The sequence below is a fragment of the Erpetoichthys calabaricus genome, chromosome 2, assembly GCF_900747795.2.
Source record: "Erpetoichthys calabaricus chromosome 2, fErpCal1.3, whole genome shotgun sequence".
NCBI lineage: Eukaryota > Metazoa > Chordata > Cladistia > Polypteriformes > Polypteridae > Erpetoichthys > Erpetoichthys calabaricus.
The window spans coordinates 207,497,134-207,509,360 of record NC_041395.2 but is presented as its reverse complement, the minus strand read 5'-3'; the positions used below and the strand labels follow the sequence as shown (position 1 = coordinate 207,509,360).

The window sequence follows — 12,227 nt, the reverse complement described above, 5'->3', positions numbered from 1 at the left end:
TTGTTTTGCAAGCCAAATGTTGTTCGTTTAGCTTCTCATTCTTTACTATAGATTTTTAAGGGGAAAGGGTGTACTATAATTGCTTAAAAATTGGAAGTGATATTTCAGACCTTTGTATGGTTTTGTAAATGTACCTTATGTGAACATCTTACATGAGTCCCCCTCTAGAGAGATCTCTATCAAAAGCTTGATATCAGTAGGATGCAGGGTCCTATATTACAAAAAAAAAAAAAAAAATAGAACTCATTTTAACAGGCTTGACAAAAGGCACTGTAGCCTAACAAAGTTGTTTTGGATTTCAAATGCAATGAGCAATTGTTATTACTCTAGTTAATTGTCATTACTCTTGTTTTTTTTTAATTTGAGTCCTATCCTAATGAAGCAAGCTGTAAGCTGTGTTATAGTTTTCACTCTGTTATTTACAAATGATCTTGAGGCTGACACTGAAGTAGTTGCAGCTGTTTAGTGTTGTGAAACTGCTAGGAACAAAAACTTAAAGCCAATTAGAGTTGCCAGGACTGAGTTTGAGAACTACTGCCATTTAAAAAAATAATCCAGTTAAATTATATATAAATACAGTTGATATATAAAAAGGACATTAAAAGGGATCTTTTTGAGAAAACCAACCTATCGTAGCAGACCTTATGTAACATGTTTTGAATATTAGTGACGCGGGCTGCATTAAAACGGTACACAGGCTGGCAGTCCTTGAGTTTTACACCCCTGCAGTAGGGTGAGCAGTAACATTCTTCACAATGACAACTAAATGTCTGTAGACACTCTGAAAATGTTTCTGGTTTAATGCCTAATTGTCTAATTCAAGTTATGGAATCAAGTATACATTCTTCACAAAAAAATAATTTTCAGTAATGCATGACAGATTTTATTGTGGAGATGTTATTAAACAGGGGCAAGACGGAACAATATAAAGCAAATAGTCAGAGTTGAATGCTAAGTTTTACAGTGCTTTTTAAAGGTGCCAGTAAACAGTGCCCATTGCTATGGCTTTTACAATGACAACAGGTTGCAGGTGCTAAATATCTGGCTATTTATGAGTGATGTACTTTTTTCATTACAGTGGATATACCTGTCATCTCATTTTACCTTTTCTTTCTCTTCTAGAGCGTTGTAAAGGATGTGTATCATCTTATAAACTCAGTCCTGAGCTTTGTATATTTGTCCAATAACAGTTCTTCCTTTTGTCCACTATCTTTGAGAGGTGGCCTGGAACGCAGGCCATCACCTCATACAACTTTCCCATATTTGCTGTATGATGTAAGTATTGTAAATTGTTTTTGTGACTTTACTGACCTATAATTTGACATTTAGGTTTTTGGATGTTTTTTTAAATAACATTTGCCCTAATATTGAATATGTATTAACGTTAGTCCTTCTCTAATTTACAGTGTGACACTTTTAACCTACTGTGATCACAGCATTTCTTATGAGCATAATGTGATGATGATGTTGATTGCATGTTTTAAAATGGTTGTCTTTAGTTAGTTAGTAGGATTGTACTGTGTAAGCTTATGATATATTATGTGAATTTCCCCTTGGGATTAATAAAGTATATCTATCTATCTATCTATCTATCTATCTATCTATCTATCTATCTATCTATCTATCTATCTATCTATCTATCTATCTATCTATCTATCTATCTATCTATCTATCTATCTATCTATCTATCTATCTATCTATCAATCAATGATGCCTTTTATATTTGAAAGTTCAAATTGTATACCAAATTTGGGTGGAGGCTAAATTTCTGTTTTGTTGCTTTCTTTTTTAACTTTCTGGTATATATATTTTTCATTTTTATTTTCCTAGTTTTATGAAGTCATTTGTTGTAAACATTTCACTTGATTGTATGCAATGTTAATTTTTTCAAATAAAATAATTAAAAATTGTATGCCAAAATTTACGTTGAATGATCTAATATGATGTCACATTTGACTTGCAGCACTACCAAGCAACCAGTTAACCAAAAATGTTGCTTCATCTTGATGCAAAAATAGGCTGTTTTAAATTAATTTTTATTATAATTAAATTCTCTCACTCCTTCTAGGCATCCAGCTGGTACCACAGTAGTGCTGTTTTGTCTACTGTCTTGGACACACTTACATTGCCTTACCGGCTCCACAATGGTGGCTGCTCCATGGGTCAACTCACTGATGCTCTAGTTTTCTCTGGAAGAAAAGTAAGTATGTGCATACATGAATTACTGTTGTAAAGCTGTCACTGATGTTGTGGGTAATGTTACGAATTGGGGATTCAAGTAATGCTTCTCCATTGACACTGCTTTGTTTAGTTGTGGATGCTAACTTTTTATTTTTTAGGTTTTATGTGCCTCTGCTTCAGTTCCATTCCCAATGGTGTCGGACAAGTCTTTGCCTGATACACTGGTTGATTTTGGAGAAACATTGCCATGGAGGCCTGTATCAGCCTGTGGGGAGCTACGTGAAAATCGCTGTTTTGCACAATCTGTATGCCTACGTGGGATCAGTCCACATAACATGATTTGGTCAGTGTACCATTACTGTTTATTAATTTATTTGTATAGTAGAATGTTAAATATTACATCTGTTATCTTGTGCCTGATGCTACAATGATAAAATCAATTTTAATTTTCCTTCTGGATGTTTTTATTTATAAATATATATGTATATATATATATGTATATATGGAAGAGAAGGTCTGTGATACGATTTGCATATTTGCAGCTGGAGATCCACAAAGGGAAAAAAAATGAATCACGTATCATAAAATAGTTTTTATTCCTGAGCTTTCAACCCCTGGCAGGGGTTGAAAGCTCAGGAGTAAAAACTATTTTATGATATGTGATTCATTTTTCTCCCTTTGTGGATCTCCAGCTGCATATATATAGTATATAACTTTGTTTTCACTTAAGAAGGGCTTTCCCACCATAGGGACTTTTTACAAACTCAGGAACATTTGTAGCATTACCACTGTAGCAACTCTGGCCATTTGTAGTTCCCGGTAGGTACCTCCTTTTACTTTTTTTAGCTACTACACTAGGGTATGTGTTTTTCATTCAAGCAAGAACTATCATTGATGGAGCTCAGGCAATGAATTCTGCTGACTGGCTGACCTCAAGCACTAGCGCCATTTTACTACAAGTTGCCCAGGACCTACTTCATACAGCAAATCGTTGGTTCCTGAAAACAAAACTACTGTGGTGGGAATGCTCCTTATGTAACTGATTTTGTAAGATTGTGTCAAGACTATCATAATCATAACATCAAATGCACTGATTTCAAAATAGCCATGCAACGTGTATTGCCATTATAGTTGTGACTACCCTATTTTTGTCTGAATGGATTAAAGCAAATTCCATAGCAAAAGTAGAATAATTGTGTAATGAAGTCAGTGTTTTGTGCCATTCACAGTATGCTTCCAAAATACTTTCGCCATATACAGTACCTTTGGACCTGTTGTAACCTCCATTCCATCCTCTCATGAGAGTGGAATTTTTTCTTAGTATATATTGTCATTACAAAGAAGAAATCAGAAAACAATGTGCACTTTGCTGAAACAGGGGAATGTTTAAGACAGCATCAGATTTAACAATACTGATACAAAAAAGAGATGCAGTATCTTATGGGTATATTTACAGCTTGTGTAGTTTCATAAAAACTTCTCACTTTGTTTTAGAAGTCCTGATCATTGCTGTTAGTACTGTATAGCCTGTTCTTGATACATTGCTAGTGCTGTACTATTTTAGATACACTACCTCTGACTTTCTGTGTATAAATTAATATCAAGAGTAACATTTGTGGTGGAACTCGCGTGATCTCTGGGAGTTATAGCTGCCTAGTCCTTGCGCTCTATCCTCAATTGCTATTTAATCTGTAAATATCATGCACAATCTACATATAATCAGCAGTACCTTTAGCAGAAGTTCTCCAAGAATTCTACAGATTATGTTGAAGACATCTCGGTAGTGAAGAAGCATGGTTATTTTAGTTATGTCATTGATGAAGGTGTGGGAGGTTTCCAACATTGCAGATTGTCAAGACGAGTCACTGGAATTGCTTCCTTTGCTGATTATTAAGAAAGTCTTCCAATTTGAATTCATTATTTAACAGTTTTAGGTTACCATGTCCTTTTTCAAGCCAGTTAAATATGTATTATTTTCTCTGTAAAAAAATTTGGACCCTAATAAGTCTATGTTTAGAGCCCCATGACCTCTAAATCCATCTCTGATTCTGATCTGCATCGGGTATATATAGTGTCATGTTTATGTCTCAACTAAATTGAATTTGACAGCCCTGAGCTATAAAAAAAATACATTTGTTTAGTTTTGAGCAGAGAATTCTTGTCAGGCCTAATCCAAAACATTACAAATTTTGAAAGGCTTCCATAAAGTTGATCCATTAGAATTCTTTCAGATAAACATTAAATCACATACTCAAGGACATTGTCAGAAGTTAATGAAAAATACATTTAAGACAGAAGCCAGGAAGCACATTTTTATTTACATAAACAGTGATGGAAATCTAGAAAAAAAGTAGTGAGTTGCGCAGCTGTAGTGAAAATGTTAATTTTTAAAAAGTATCTGGATGAGATTTTGAAACAAATTGGCTATTAGCTTAACAAATGAACTTTATGGGCTGATTGGTCACAATGATCCATTCTGGATAAACTCACTTTTGTCTTGCTGTATGTGCATAATACACAGTTTAAAGTTAGATTTATGGCCCCAACTGTACCACTTGCATCAGATAGACACATATCTCCCTTTACCTTCTTAACTAGCCATCAGTAATGTTGCAGATACATTCATAGAAGCCAGAGTAACTGATCCTTTCTGTTAAACAAATGATCTGTTAAACAGGCCTGATTAAAAACTCTAATGTTCTGTTTAAGCTTGAAAGTTTTGTCCTAAAACCTTGTCTCTCTTGTTCTGGTTAAATTTCATTCAGGTTTCATATTCTGTTAAAGACGCTAATATAAGTTGTTTATCCTAAACTAACTTGAAATTCACTGACAGGTTTCGTCTTTCAACTCCAGTTGAGATGAGACAGCTTTTGTAAGTATTGTGTGCTGTTGACTAAAAGTCCTCCTAAATCACCTGAAGAACCTAAAGTGATCCATACACCATCAAAGCACCCACAACTGACATAATCATACCACACAATTGCATATAATCTTTTATTCTCCAAATGACTCTCTTGTACAATGCTGTCATTCCTCTTTTGTATACTTTAAGCTCATTTTTACTTTCAGTACAGTGTTCCAAGTTTTTGCCCTTGTAAGTTATTTTATATGGTAATATCTTGTGCTATTACTTTAATTTCCAATGCATTCCAAAAAATGGCATGCTGGATCATTTGGAGACATTAAATTGGCATGTACGATGCTCTGTAAAAAAATCTTGTACTAAATAAAGACTGAAAACTGTATTATTTGGAATTGTAAATACATGTACCTTTATGACTGCATGTTTACTGTTTTTGCAGCAATTTGGCTCCGGGATCAAAACCTATCTCCCCCCTGCATATCTGCACCTCAGGAGAAGATGTGCTTATCGAGTATGTAAAGAGTCAGTATCGTGGCACACTCAGGTCAGTGAAGTCTATGATGTTATAGAATATGCTTTTCTTCCAGCAATGTAACACGGTTTGCATTCTGAGTTTGTACAAATTAAATATTGACCCAATCTTCTATTTCCCAATGTATTTAGGCTAACTCTAGAGTTCCTGTGCATGTCAACATCCTCATTTTTGATATTAATTTTATATCATCCTATCTGCTGTGCATCTGAATAACATCTGCCTTATATAGATGTTTCAGCTCATGAATAAAACATGAACTACAAATGTTACTGGTTTTTTACTGAAATTCACAAAACCATGAACTACTTAATGATGTCCTATAAAAGGTTTGAATAGCAACACAGTCTGTTTGAATTGTCTGACAATATTACATATTTTGTTGGTTATAATTGTCAATTTTTAATATGTTTTTCACGATATAATGTTTTTGTGTAGAACAGGGAAAAGTAAACTTCTTACTTTTTTTCTTGTTTTAGTGCTGTGAATCTGATTCAGAGTCCTTGTAAGCTGACAGCTCCATTTCCACAGATATTCAGTCCATCAGTTAACAAGGATGGATTTCTGCAGATAAAGTCAAGACCATTTGGTTCAAGTGAGTGGGAACCTGTTCACAACTTTGTATTTTCCTGAAGGAAATTTCAGGAAAGCAATCCTATATTGAAGATGTTCTGAAAAACTCTGCATTGTTAAACTTTTTTATGTGTTATTTAATTTTATTCTCTTTTCAAACCACTTTTCCTGGTGAGTGCTGCAGTGGCAGCATGCCAAGCAGGCCAGTCTACACTTCCCTGGCCTGGGCTGTAGATTCCATCTCTTCCTAGGTATTCTCAGGAATTCCCCAGCCAGCTGTGAGATAAATCCCTCCAGCATGTCCTGGGTCTGCCACAGGGTCCTCACCTGGCTTGTTTTGATCTGGAGGAACAGCAGTTCTACTCTTGAGATTTTTGTGAACTGCTAAGCTTCTCACTGTATCATAGAGAAGAAACCTCTTATTTGCTACTTAATAGATTGACCTGTAAACAGAGTTTTGTCCTTCGACACAGCTTCTACCACTCCAATCTACTTGTTGGTATCATGTTGCTTTCTGTCACTTATGAGGAAAATCCCAAGATACTTGTACTTCTCCACCAAGGGCAGTTGCCACCCCCTTATCTGGAGAGAGCATTTCGTGGTTGTGTGGCTTGTGCACCTTATGGATGCTCAGAGTTAAGTCAACTGGTGTACGGTATCCTTTGGCAAACAGGGCAGAACAGAATGGTTCCCAGTGACCCTTATTATGGTGCATTAGAAAACTGTGTTCTCGGCTCAGGATATTGTTACTGAGATATTTCCCTGGAGCCAGGCCTTGGGGGTAGCATTTGCCTTCTAATGCCTGGTGATCTTGCAACCCACAAAATCCAGCCAGGCTCAGCCTGAAACGGTGATGTGGAGCCATCTTGTGGGTTTACCGCCTGCAAGTTGAAGGATGGGAGTTGGATGCAATGCCAGTTTAGCAAACTATGTCTTGTTTTCATGAATGTGAGGAAATTTCCCAATATCTCTGTGTGATGTGATATATATAAAAAATGGTTTTTTTTTTCTTTTTTTTCTATAGCTGTGAACAACATCCCAGTGTTAACATCTGTGCAGACGTCTCCTCTGCTGCACCATACTTTACTACACCTATATTCTTCAGTAAAATCTTTGGACTTGAGGAGATTTAACAGCTTTTTGTCTACTGGCACTGAGTTGGAAAACCTTCATGAAGCCCTACAGGATTTGAGGACCATGGCTCAAAACTACAAAATGAATTTTGACATTGATATATCCACTGAGGATGATTCAGACTGAGATGGACATAGGTGTATTAGCCACTAAACAAAACTGAGAAAATTTAAAATCGAATCCCAGGCATTTCCATTATTATTATGTCTGAATAATACTGTGTAAAATGCACTTTCAATAAAGAGCTCTTCATTCTTTACATTAAATGCAGTGTGTGAAGCACAGAAAATAGCTCAAATGGTTACAAACATAGATATTGCAGTGATTATGTACACTTCAGGATGATGATCTACAATCTTATTCTGAGCTAAAGTGTTTTTTTTTTCCTAATCACCCCAGGATCAACAGTGAAGGGTATAGTTTAGATGTATTTAAGGTCAACACTGTATTGAAGCAAAGTGACTGTTCACTTTTCGAAGCAAATGAAGGATATTGAAAATAGTTGTTAGCTATTTTATGTTTATCATCACCATCAGCCTATTTTACATTTGAACATAAAATCTTTATTCATTGAACTGTAAATATTATTATTGGAGTAGTGTCTTCTTTTGGGTATTCATTTAGTTATGTAAAATGATGAGTATGTGAGTGTGAGCTACATTTTCATACACAAGTCCGTTATTTCTGAAATATTTTACACATTGAACTACAGTTTATTGTAGTCATTAAATCTTTACTGTGTGTGTTAATAAGATAAAAAATATAATAGTGCAGTCCAGTCATTTCTATTCTGTTAAGAAGGTAACAATCATATAATTTGTAAGAACTTTCACCTTGAAGTTCTGAGAAGTTATCAGTACCTAAAAAGGTCTTATATTTGAGTAATGTTAATGTTGATTTACTGTGTTTTCTATTACATTAAAATGAAAGTTGTTTTAGCTTGGCAAATTTTAGGAACAAAATAGGCTGTTGATAAAATTAAATATATCTTTAATAAACCGATGAAGCATTCCTAAATGATACCCAGAAATAAACAATGCTTTTAGTCCAAATGTCTAATCCAGGAGGAGGTCTTAAAAAATAAAATATTCTCCTGGTAATTTTTTAACAAGCTTTTACACTGGAGTTTGGGAAAGAACATGCCAGATTGATTGGAAAATTAAGAAACTCATAAATGTTTTAAATTACATTATATTTAAGATTTTGAGAATAATGTTGTTTAATCTTGCCATCTTAGTTTAAAGAATACACTCTTCTTCCACAGTTGCTATTTTTCTTTTTTTTTTCTTTTTGACTAGACTTCTCCAATAGAGATTTCAACTTGAATTCTTATGGCCAGGTGCCTTTCCTGAAGAGCACTAATGTATTTTTTTACTGAGCAATACTTAAGTCAGTTTTTGTTTTTACATTTAGAAAATGTTATTTCTTATTTAGATGAAATACACGCAACATATTTGTGTACTTTTTATATTCATGTTGACATAATTAAAATAATTAACCTCAAGAGTTATAATTGCTCACGCATACTAAACAAGATCTATATACAGTGGGGCAAAAAAGTATTTAGTCAGCCACCAATTGTGCAAGTTCTCCCACTTAAAAAGATGAGAGAGGCCTGTAATTTTCATCATAGGTATACCTCAACTATGAGAGACAAAATGAGAAAAAAATCCAGAAAATCACATTGTCTGATTTTTAAAGAATTTATTTGCAAATTATGGTGGAAAATAAGTATTTGGTCACCTACAAACAAGCAAGATTTCTGGCTCTCAAAGACCTGTAACTTCTTCTGTAAAAGGCTCCTCTGTCCTCCACTCGTTACCTGTATTAATGGCACCTGTTTGAACTCATTATCAATATAAAAGACACCTGTCCACAACCTCAAACAGTCACACTCCAAACTCCACTATGTCCAAGACGAAAGAGCTGTCAAAGGACACCAGAAACAAAATTGTAGACCTGCACCAGGCTGGGAAGAATCAATCTGCAATAGGTAAGCAGCTTGGTGTGAAGAAATCAACTGTGGGAGTAATTATTAGAAAATGGAAGACATACAAGACCACTGATAATCTCCCTCAATCTGGGGCTCCACGCAAGATCTCACCCCGTGGGGTCAAAATGATCACAAGAACGGTGAGCAAAAATCCCAGAACCACACGGGGGGACCCAGTGAATGACCTGCAGAGAGCTGGGACCAAAGTAACAAAGGCTACCATCAGTAACACACTATGCCACCAGGGACTCAAATCCTGCAGTGACAGACGTGTCCCCCTGCTTAAACCAGTACATGTGCAGGCCCGTCTGAAGTTTGCTAGAGATTGGGAGAATGTCATATGGTCAGATGAAACCAAAATAGAACTTTTTGGTAAAAACTCTACTCGTCGTGTTTGGAGGAGAAAGAATGCTGAGTTGCATCCAAAGAACACCATACCTACTGTAAAGCATGGGGGTGGAAACATCATGCTTTGGGGCTGTTTTTCTGCAAAGGGACCAGGACGACTGATCCATGTAAAGGAAAGAATGAATGGGGCCATGTGTCGTCAGATTTTGAGTGAAAACCTCCTTCCATCAGCAAGGGCATTGAAGATGAAACGTGGCTGGGTCTTTCAGCATGGCAATGATCCCAAACACACCGCCCAGGTAACGAAGGAGTGGCTTCGTAAGAAGCATTTCAAGGTCCTGGAGTGGCCTAGCCAGTCTCCAGATCTCAACCCCATAGAAAATCTTTGGAAGGAGTTGAAGGTCCGTGTTGCCCAGCGACAGCCCCAAAACATCACTGCTCTAGAGGAGATCTGCATGGAGGAATGGGCCAAAATACCAGCAACAGTGTCATTGCCAACAAAGGGTATATAACAAAGTATTGAGATGAACTTTTGTTATTGACCAAATACTTTTTTTCCACCATAATTTGCAAATAAATTCTTCAAAAATCAGACAATGTGATTTTCTGGATTTTTTTTTCTCATTTTGTCACTCATAGTTGAGGTATACCTATGATGAAAATTACAGGCCTCTCTCATCTTTTTAAGTGGGAGAACTTGCACAATTGGTGGCTAACTAAATACTTTTTTGCCCCACTGTATCCTTTGCATTGAAAGTAAGGACATTCCAGGTTGCCTCTGCCGGTTTGCTACACACTAACCTGAGTACACCTTATGTCTTATTTGACTGATGCCTTTATCTAAGGTGACTTACAACATCTTTCTTGTACTTAATTTCTGTTAATTTCTAAGCCATTGTTAGTAGAAATCAAAGTCTTCATACAGATTGAATGTTTGCTAGCATAAATGAGTTCACAACCATGTACCAAATCAATTGAAAAACATATGTTTACTATGTCGGCTTTTATCACTTTAAAGATGTATGGTCTGTATGCTTTGATTTGGCCCACTAATTTATGTAAGTTGTTAGTAATTAAAGACTTAGGAGGGTGATTTACTTTGGAAGCACCTGAATTTCTGTATTAACTACACATAATTATGTCACAATAGTAGATAAACACTGTCTGCTTAAACGGATAGCACAAAACCAATTGTACTTACCAATAGCTAGTTTTAGTGTGCTGTTTCTATCAATAAGATGAGATTTGAGATGCCCTGTCCCTTAAAAGAGGCATCCAATATTGAGTTACTGACAGAATCTGGTCTGCAAAGATCATGTCATGTGAACCATGTTCAAGTCAGAAATATCCATGGTCCTTAGAAGAATTTTTAACATTCTTAAAGCAGGAAAGGACAACAAAAACATAAAGGCCTAGGTGTTCACCACTTGACAGTAAGACATAATATTCTAGGAGTGGAGAAAATTCAGTCCTGCTGTTAATGAATGTCTTGCATAGAGAGCAGCATGGAATGCTGCAGTAGGTGAAAAAGAACAATAGTGAAACGACAAAGGATCAATGGAAATCTGTTGAACTTGCTAAAGTCCTCTTCTCTTCTCTTCTCGTCTGTCTGTCTGTCTGTCTGTCTGTCTGTCTGTCTGTCTGTCTGTCTGTCTGTCTATCTGTACTGTAGTAACAGTGAATGAGAATGTTGTCTAAAGAGGAAACCAAAAAATGCTACATGTCCTAAAAGACATCCAGCATGTTCCACAATGCTTCTGCAACCATATTCTGTGGACACAACATTTCAACTCCTTGGTATAAACAGAAAACCACTGTGTTTGGGGTAAAAACGCAGTGTGTAACGGCACCAAAGCCGCTGCCAAGGTCTATTACAAAGGGAATGATGATACTTCGGTAAAAAAGGCTACTGCATGCATTCATGTCTCAGCCACCAATTTTTCTCAGTCTTAACACTGAAAGCAATCTTTCTATTTTATTTCCACAAAAAAGCAAAACTGATTTCTCCATTGCGCAGACCTCATGCTCTAACTTTTAGCTCCCCAAGAACATCCTCCGGCATGAATCAGATTATGAGTCTTTTGATTTGGATGATGTGGAAACACTATGTAATTTAATCCTGAAAACCACCTCATTGCTGAATATTTCATTTGCTTGAAGCCTTCATAGAAATTAAAGACAAAATGGCAACTGTTGAAGTGGAGCAGATAAACATGGGAACTGCAGTGGTGGCAGCCTTGAAAGACTCCTCTGCACAACCTGATGAGAGTTAAACAACACTCAGGAGTGAAGTTGCGTACTTGGAGACAAAAAAACAGTGACTTTCAAAACCATTCCAGAAGGGACAATGTCTGTAATACAGCTTAACAGGAGAGTGTGGAAGGAGATAATCCCAGAGACTTCATTGTAAAAGACCTCCTCCAATGGATTTCAGAACTGGCTTCTACCCAAATTGAGATCATGAGAACCTGATGGATTTACAGCTCCAAAATGTCATTTTTTTTTGAAGCCCCATGTACCCATGTAATCATTGTGAAGCTTCTAAGATACACCAATAGAGTCTGAAGTTTAAGAGCTTTTCCAAATTCGTCTGGAGTGTTCTG

General features: G+C 36.2%; 2 protein-coding genes across 2 annotated transcripts in view; both read left to right on the top strand.

Annotated features, from left to right (window-relative positions):
* msto1 (misato mitochondrial distribution and morphology regulator 1) overlaps positions 1–7,549 on the top strand; it is a 94,727-nt gene extending 87,178 nt beyond the window's left edge. Inside the window, exons 9-14 of the mRNA XM_028795059.2 lie at positions 1,123–1,275; positions 2,069–2,200; positions 2,340–2,524; positions 5,484–5,588; positions 6,056–6,171; positions 7,174–7,549. Coding sequence (XP_028650892.1) covers positions 1,123–1,275; positions 2,069–2,200; positions 2,340–2,524; positions 5,484–5,588; positions 6,056–6,171; positions 7,174–7,409 — 927 coding nt within the window. The 3' untranslated portion in view covers positions 7,410–7,549. The remainder of the gene's footprint in view (positions 1–1,122; positions 1,276–2,068; positions 2,201–2,339; positions 2,525–5,483; positions 5,589–6,055; positions 6,172–7,173) is intronic.
* LOC114646737 (annexin A2-like) overlaps positions 1–12,227 on the top strand; it is a 109,407-nt gene that overhangs the window by 34,388 nt on the left and 62,792 nt on the right. The gene's annotated exons all lie outside the window — the stretch shown is intronic.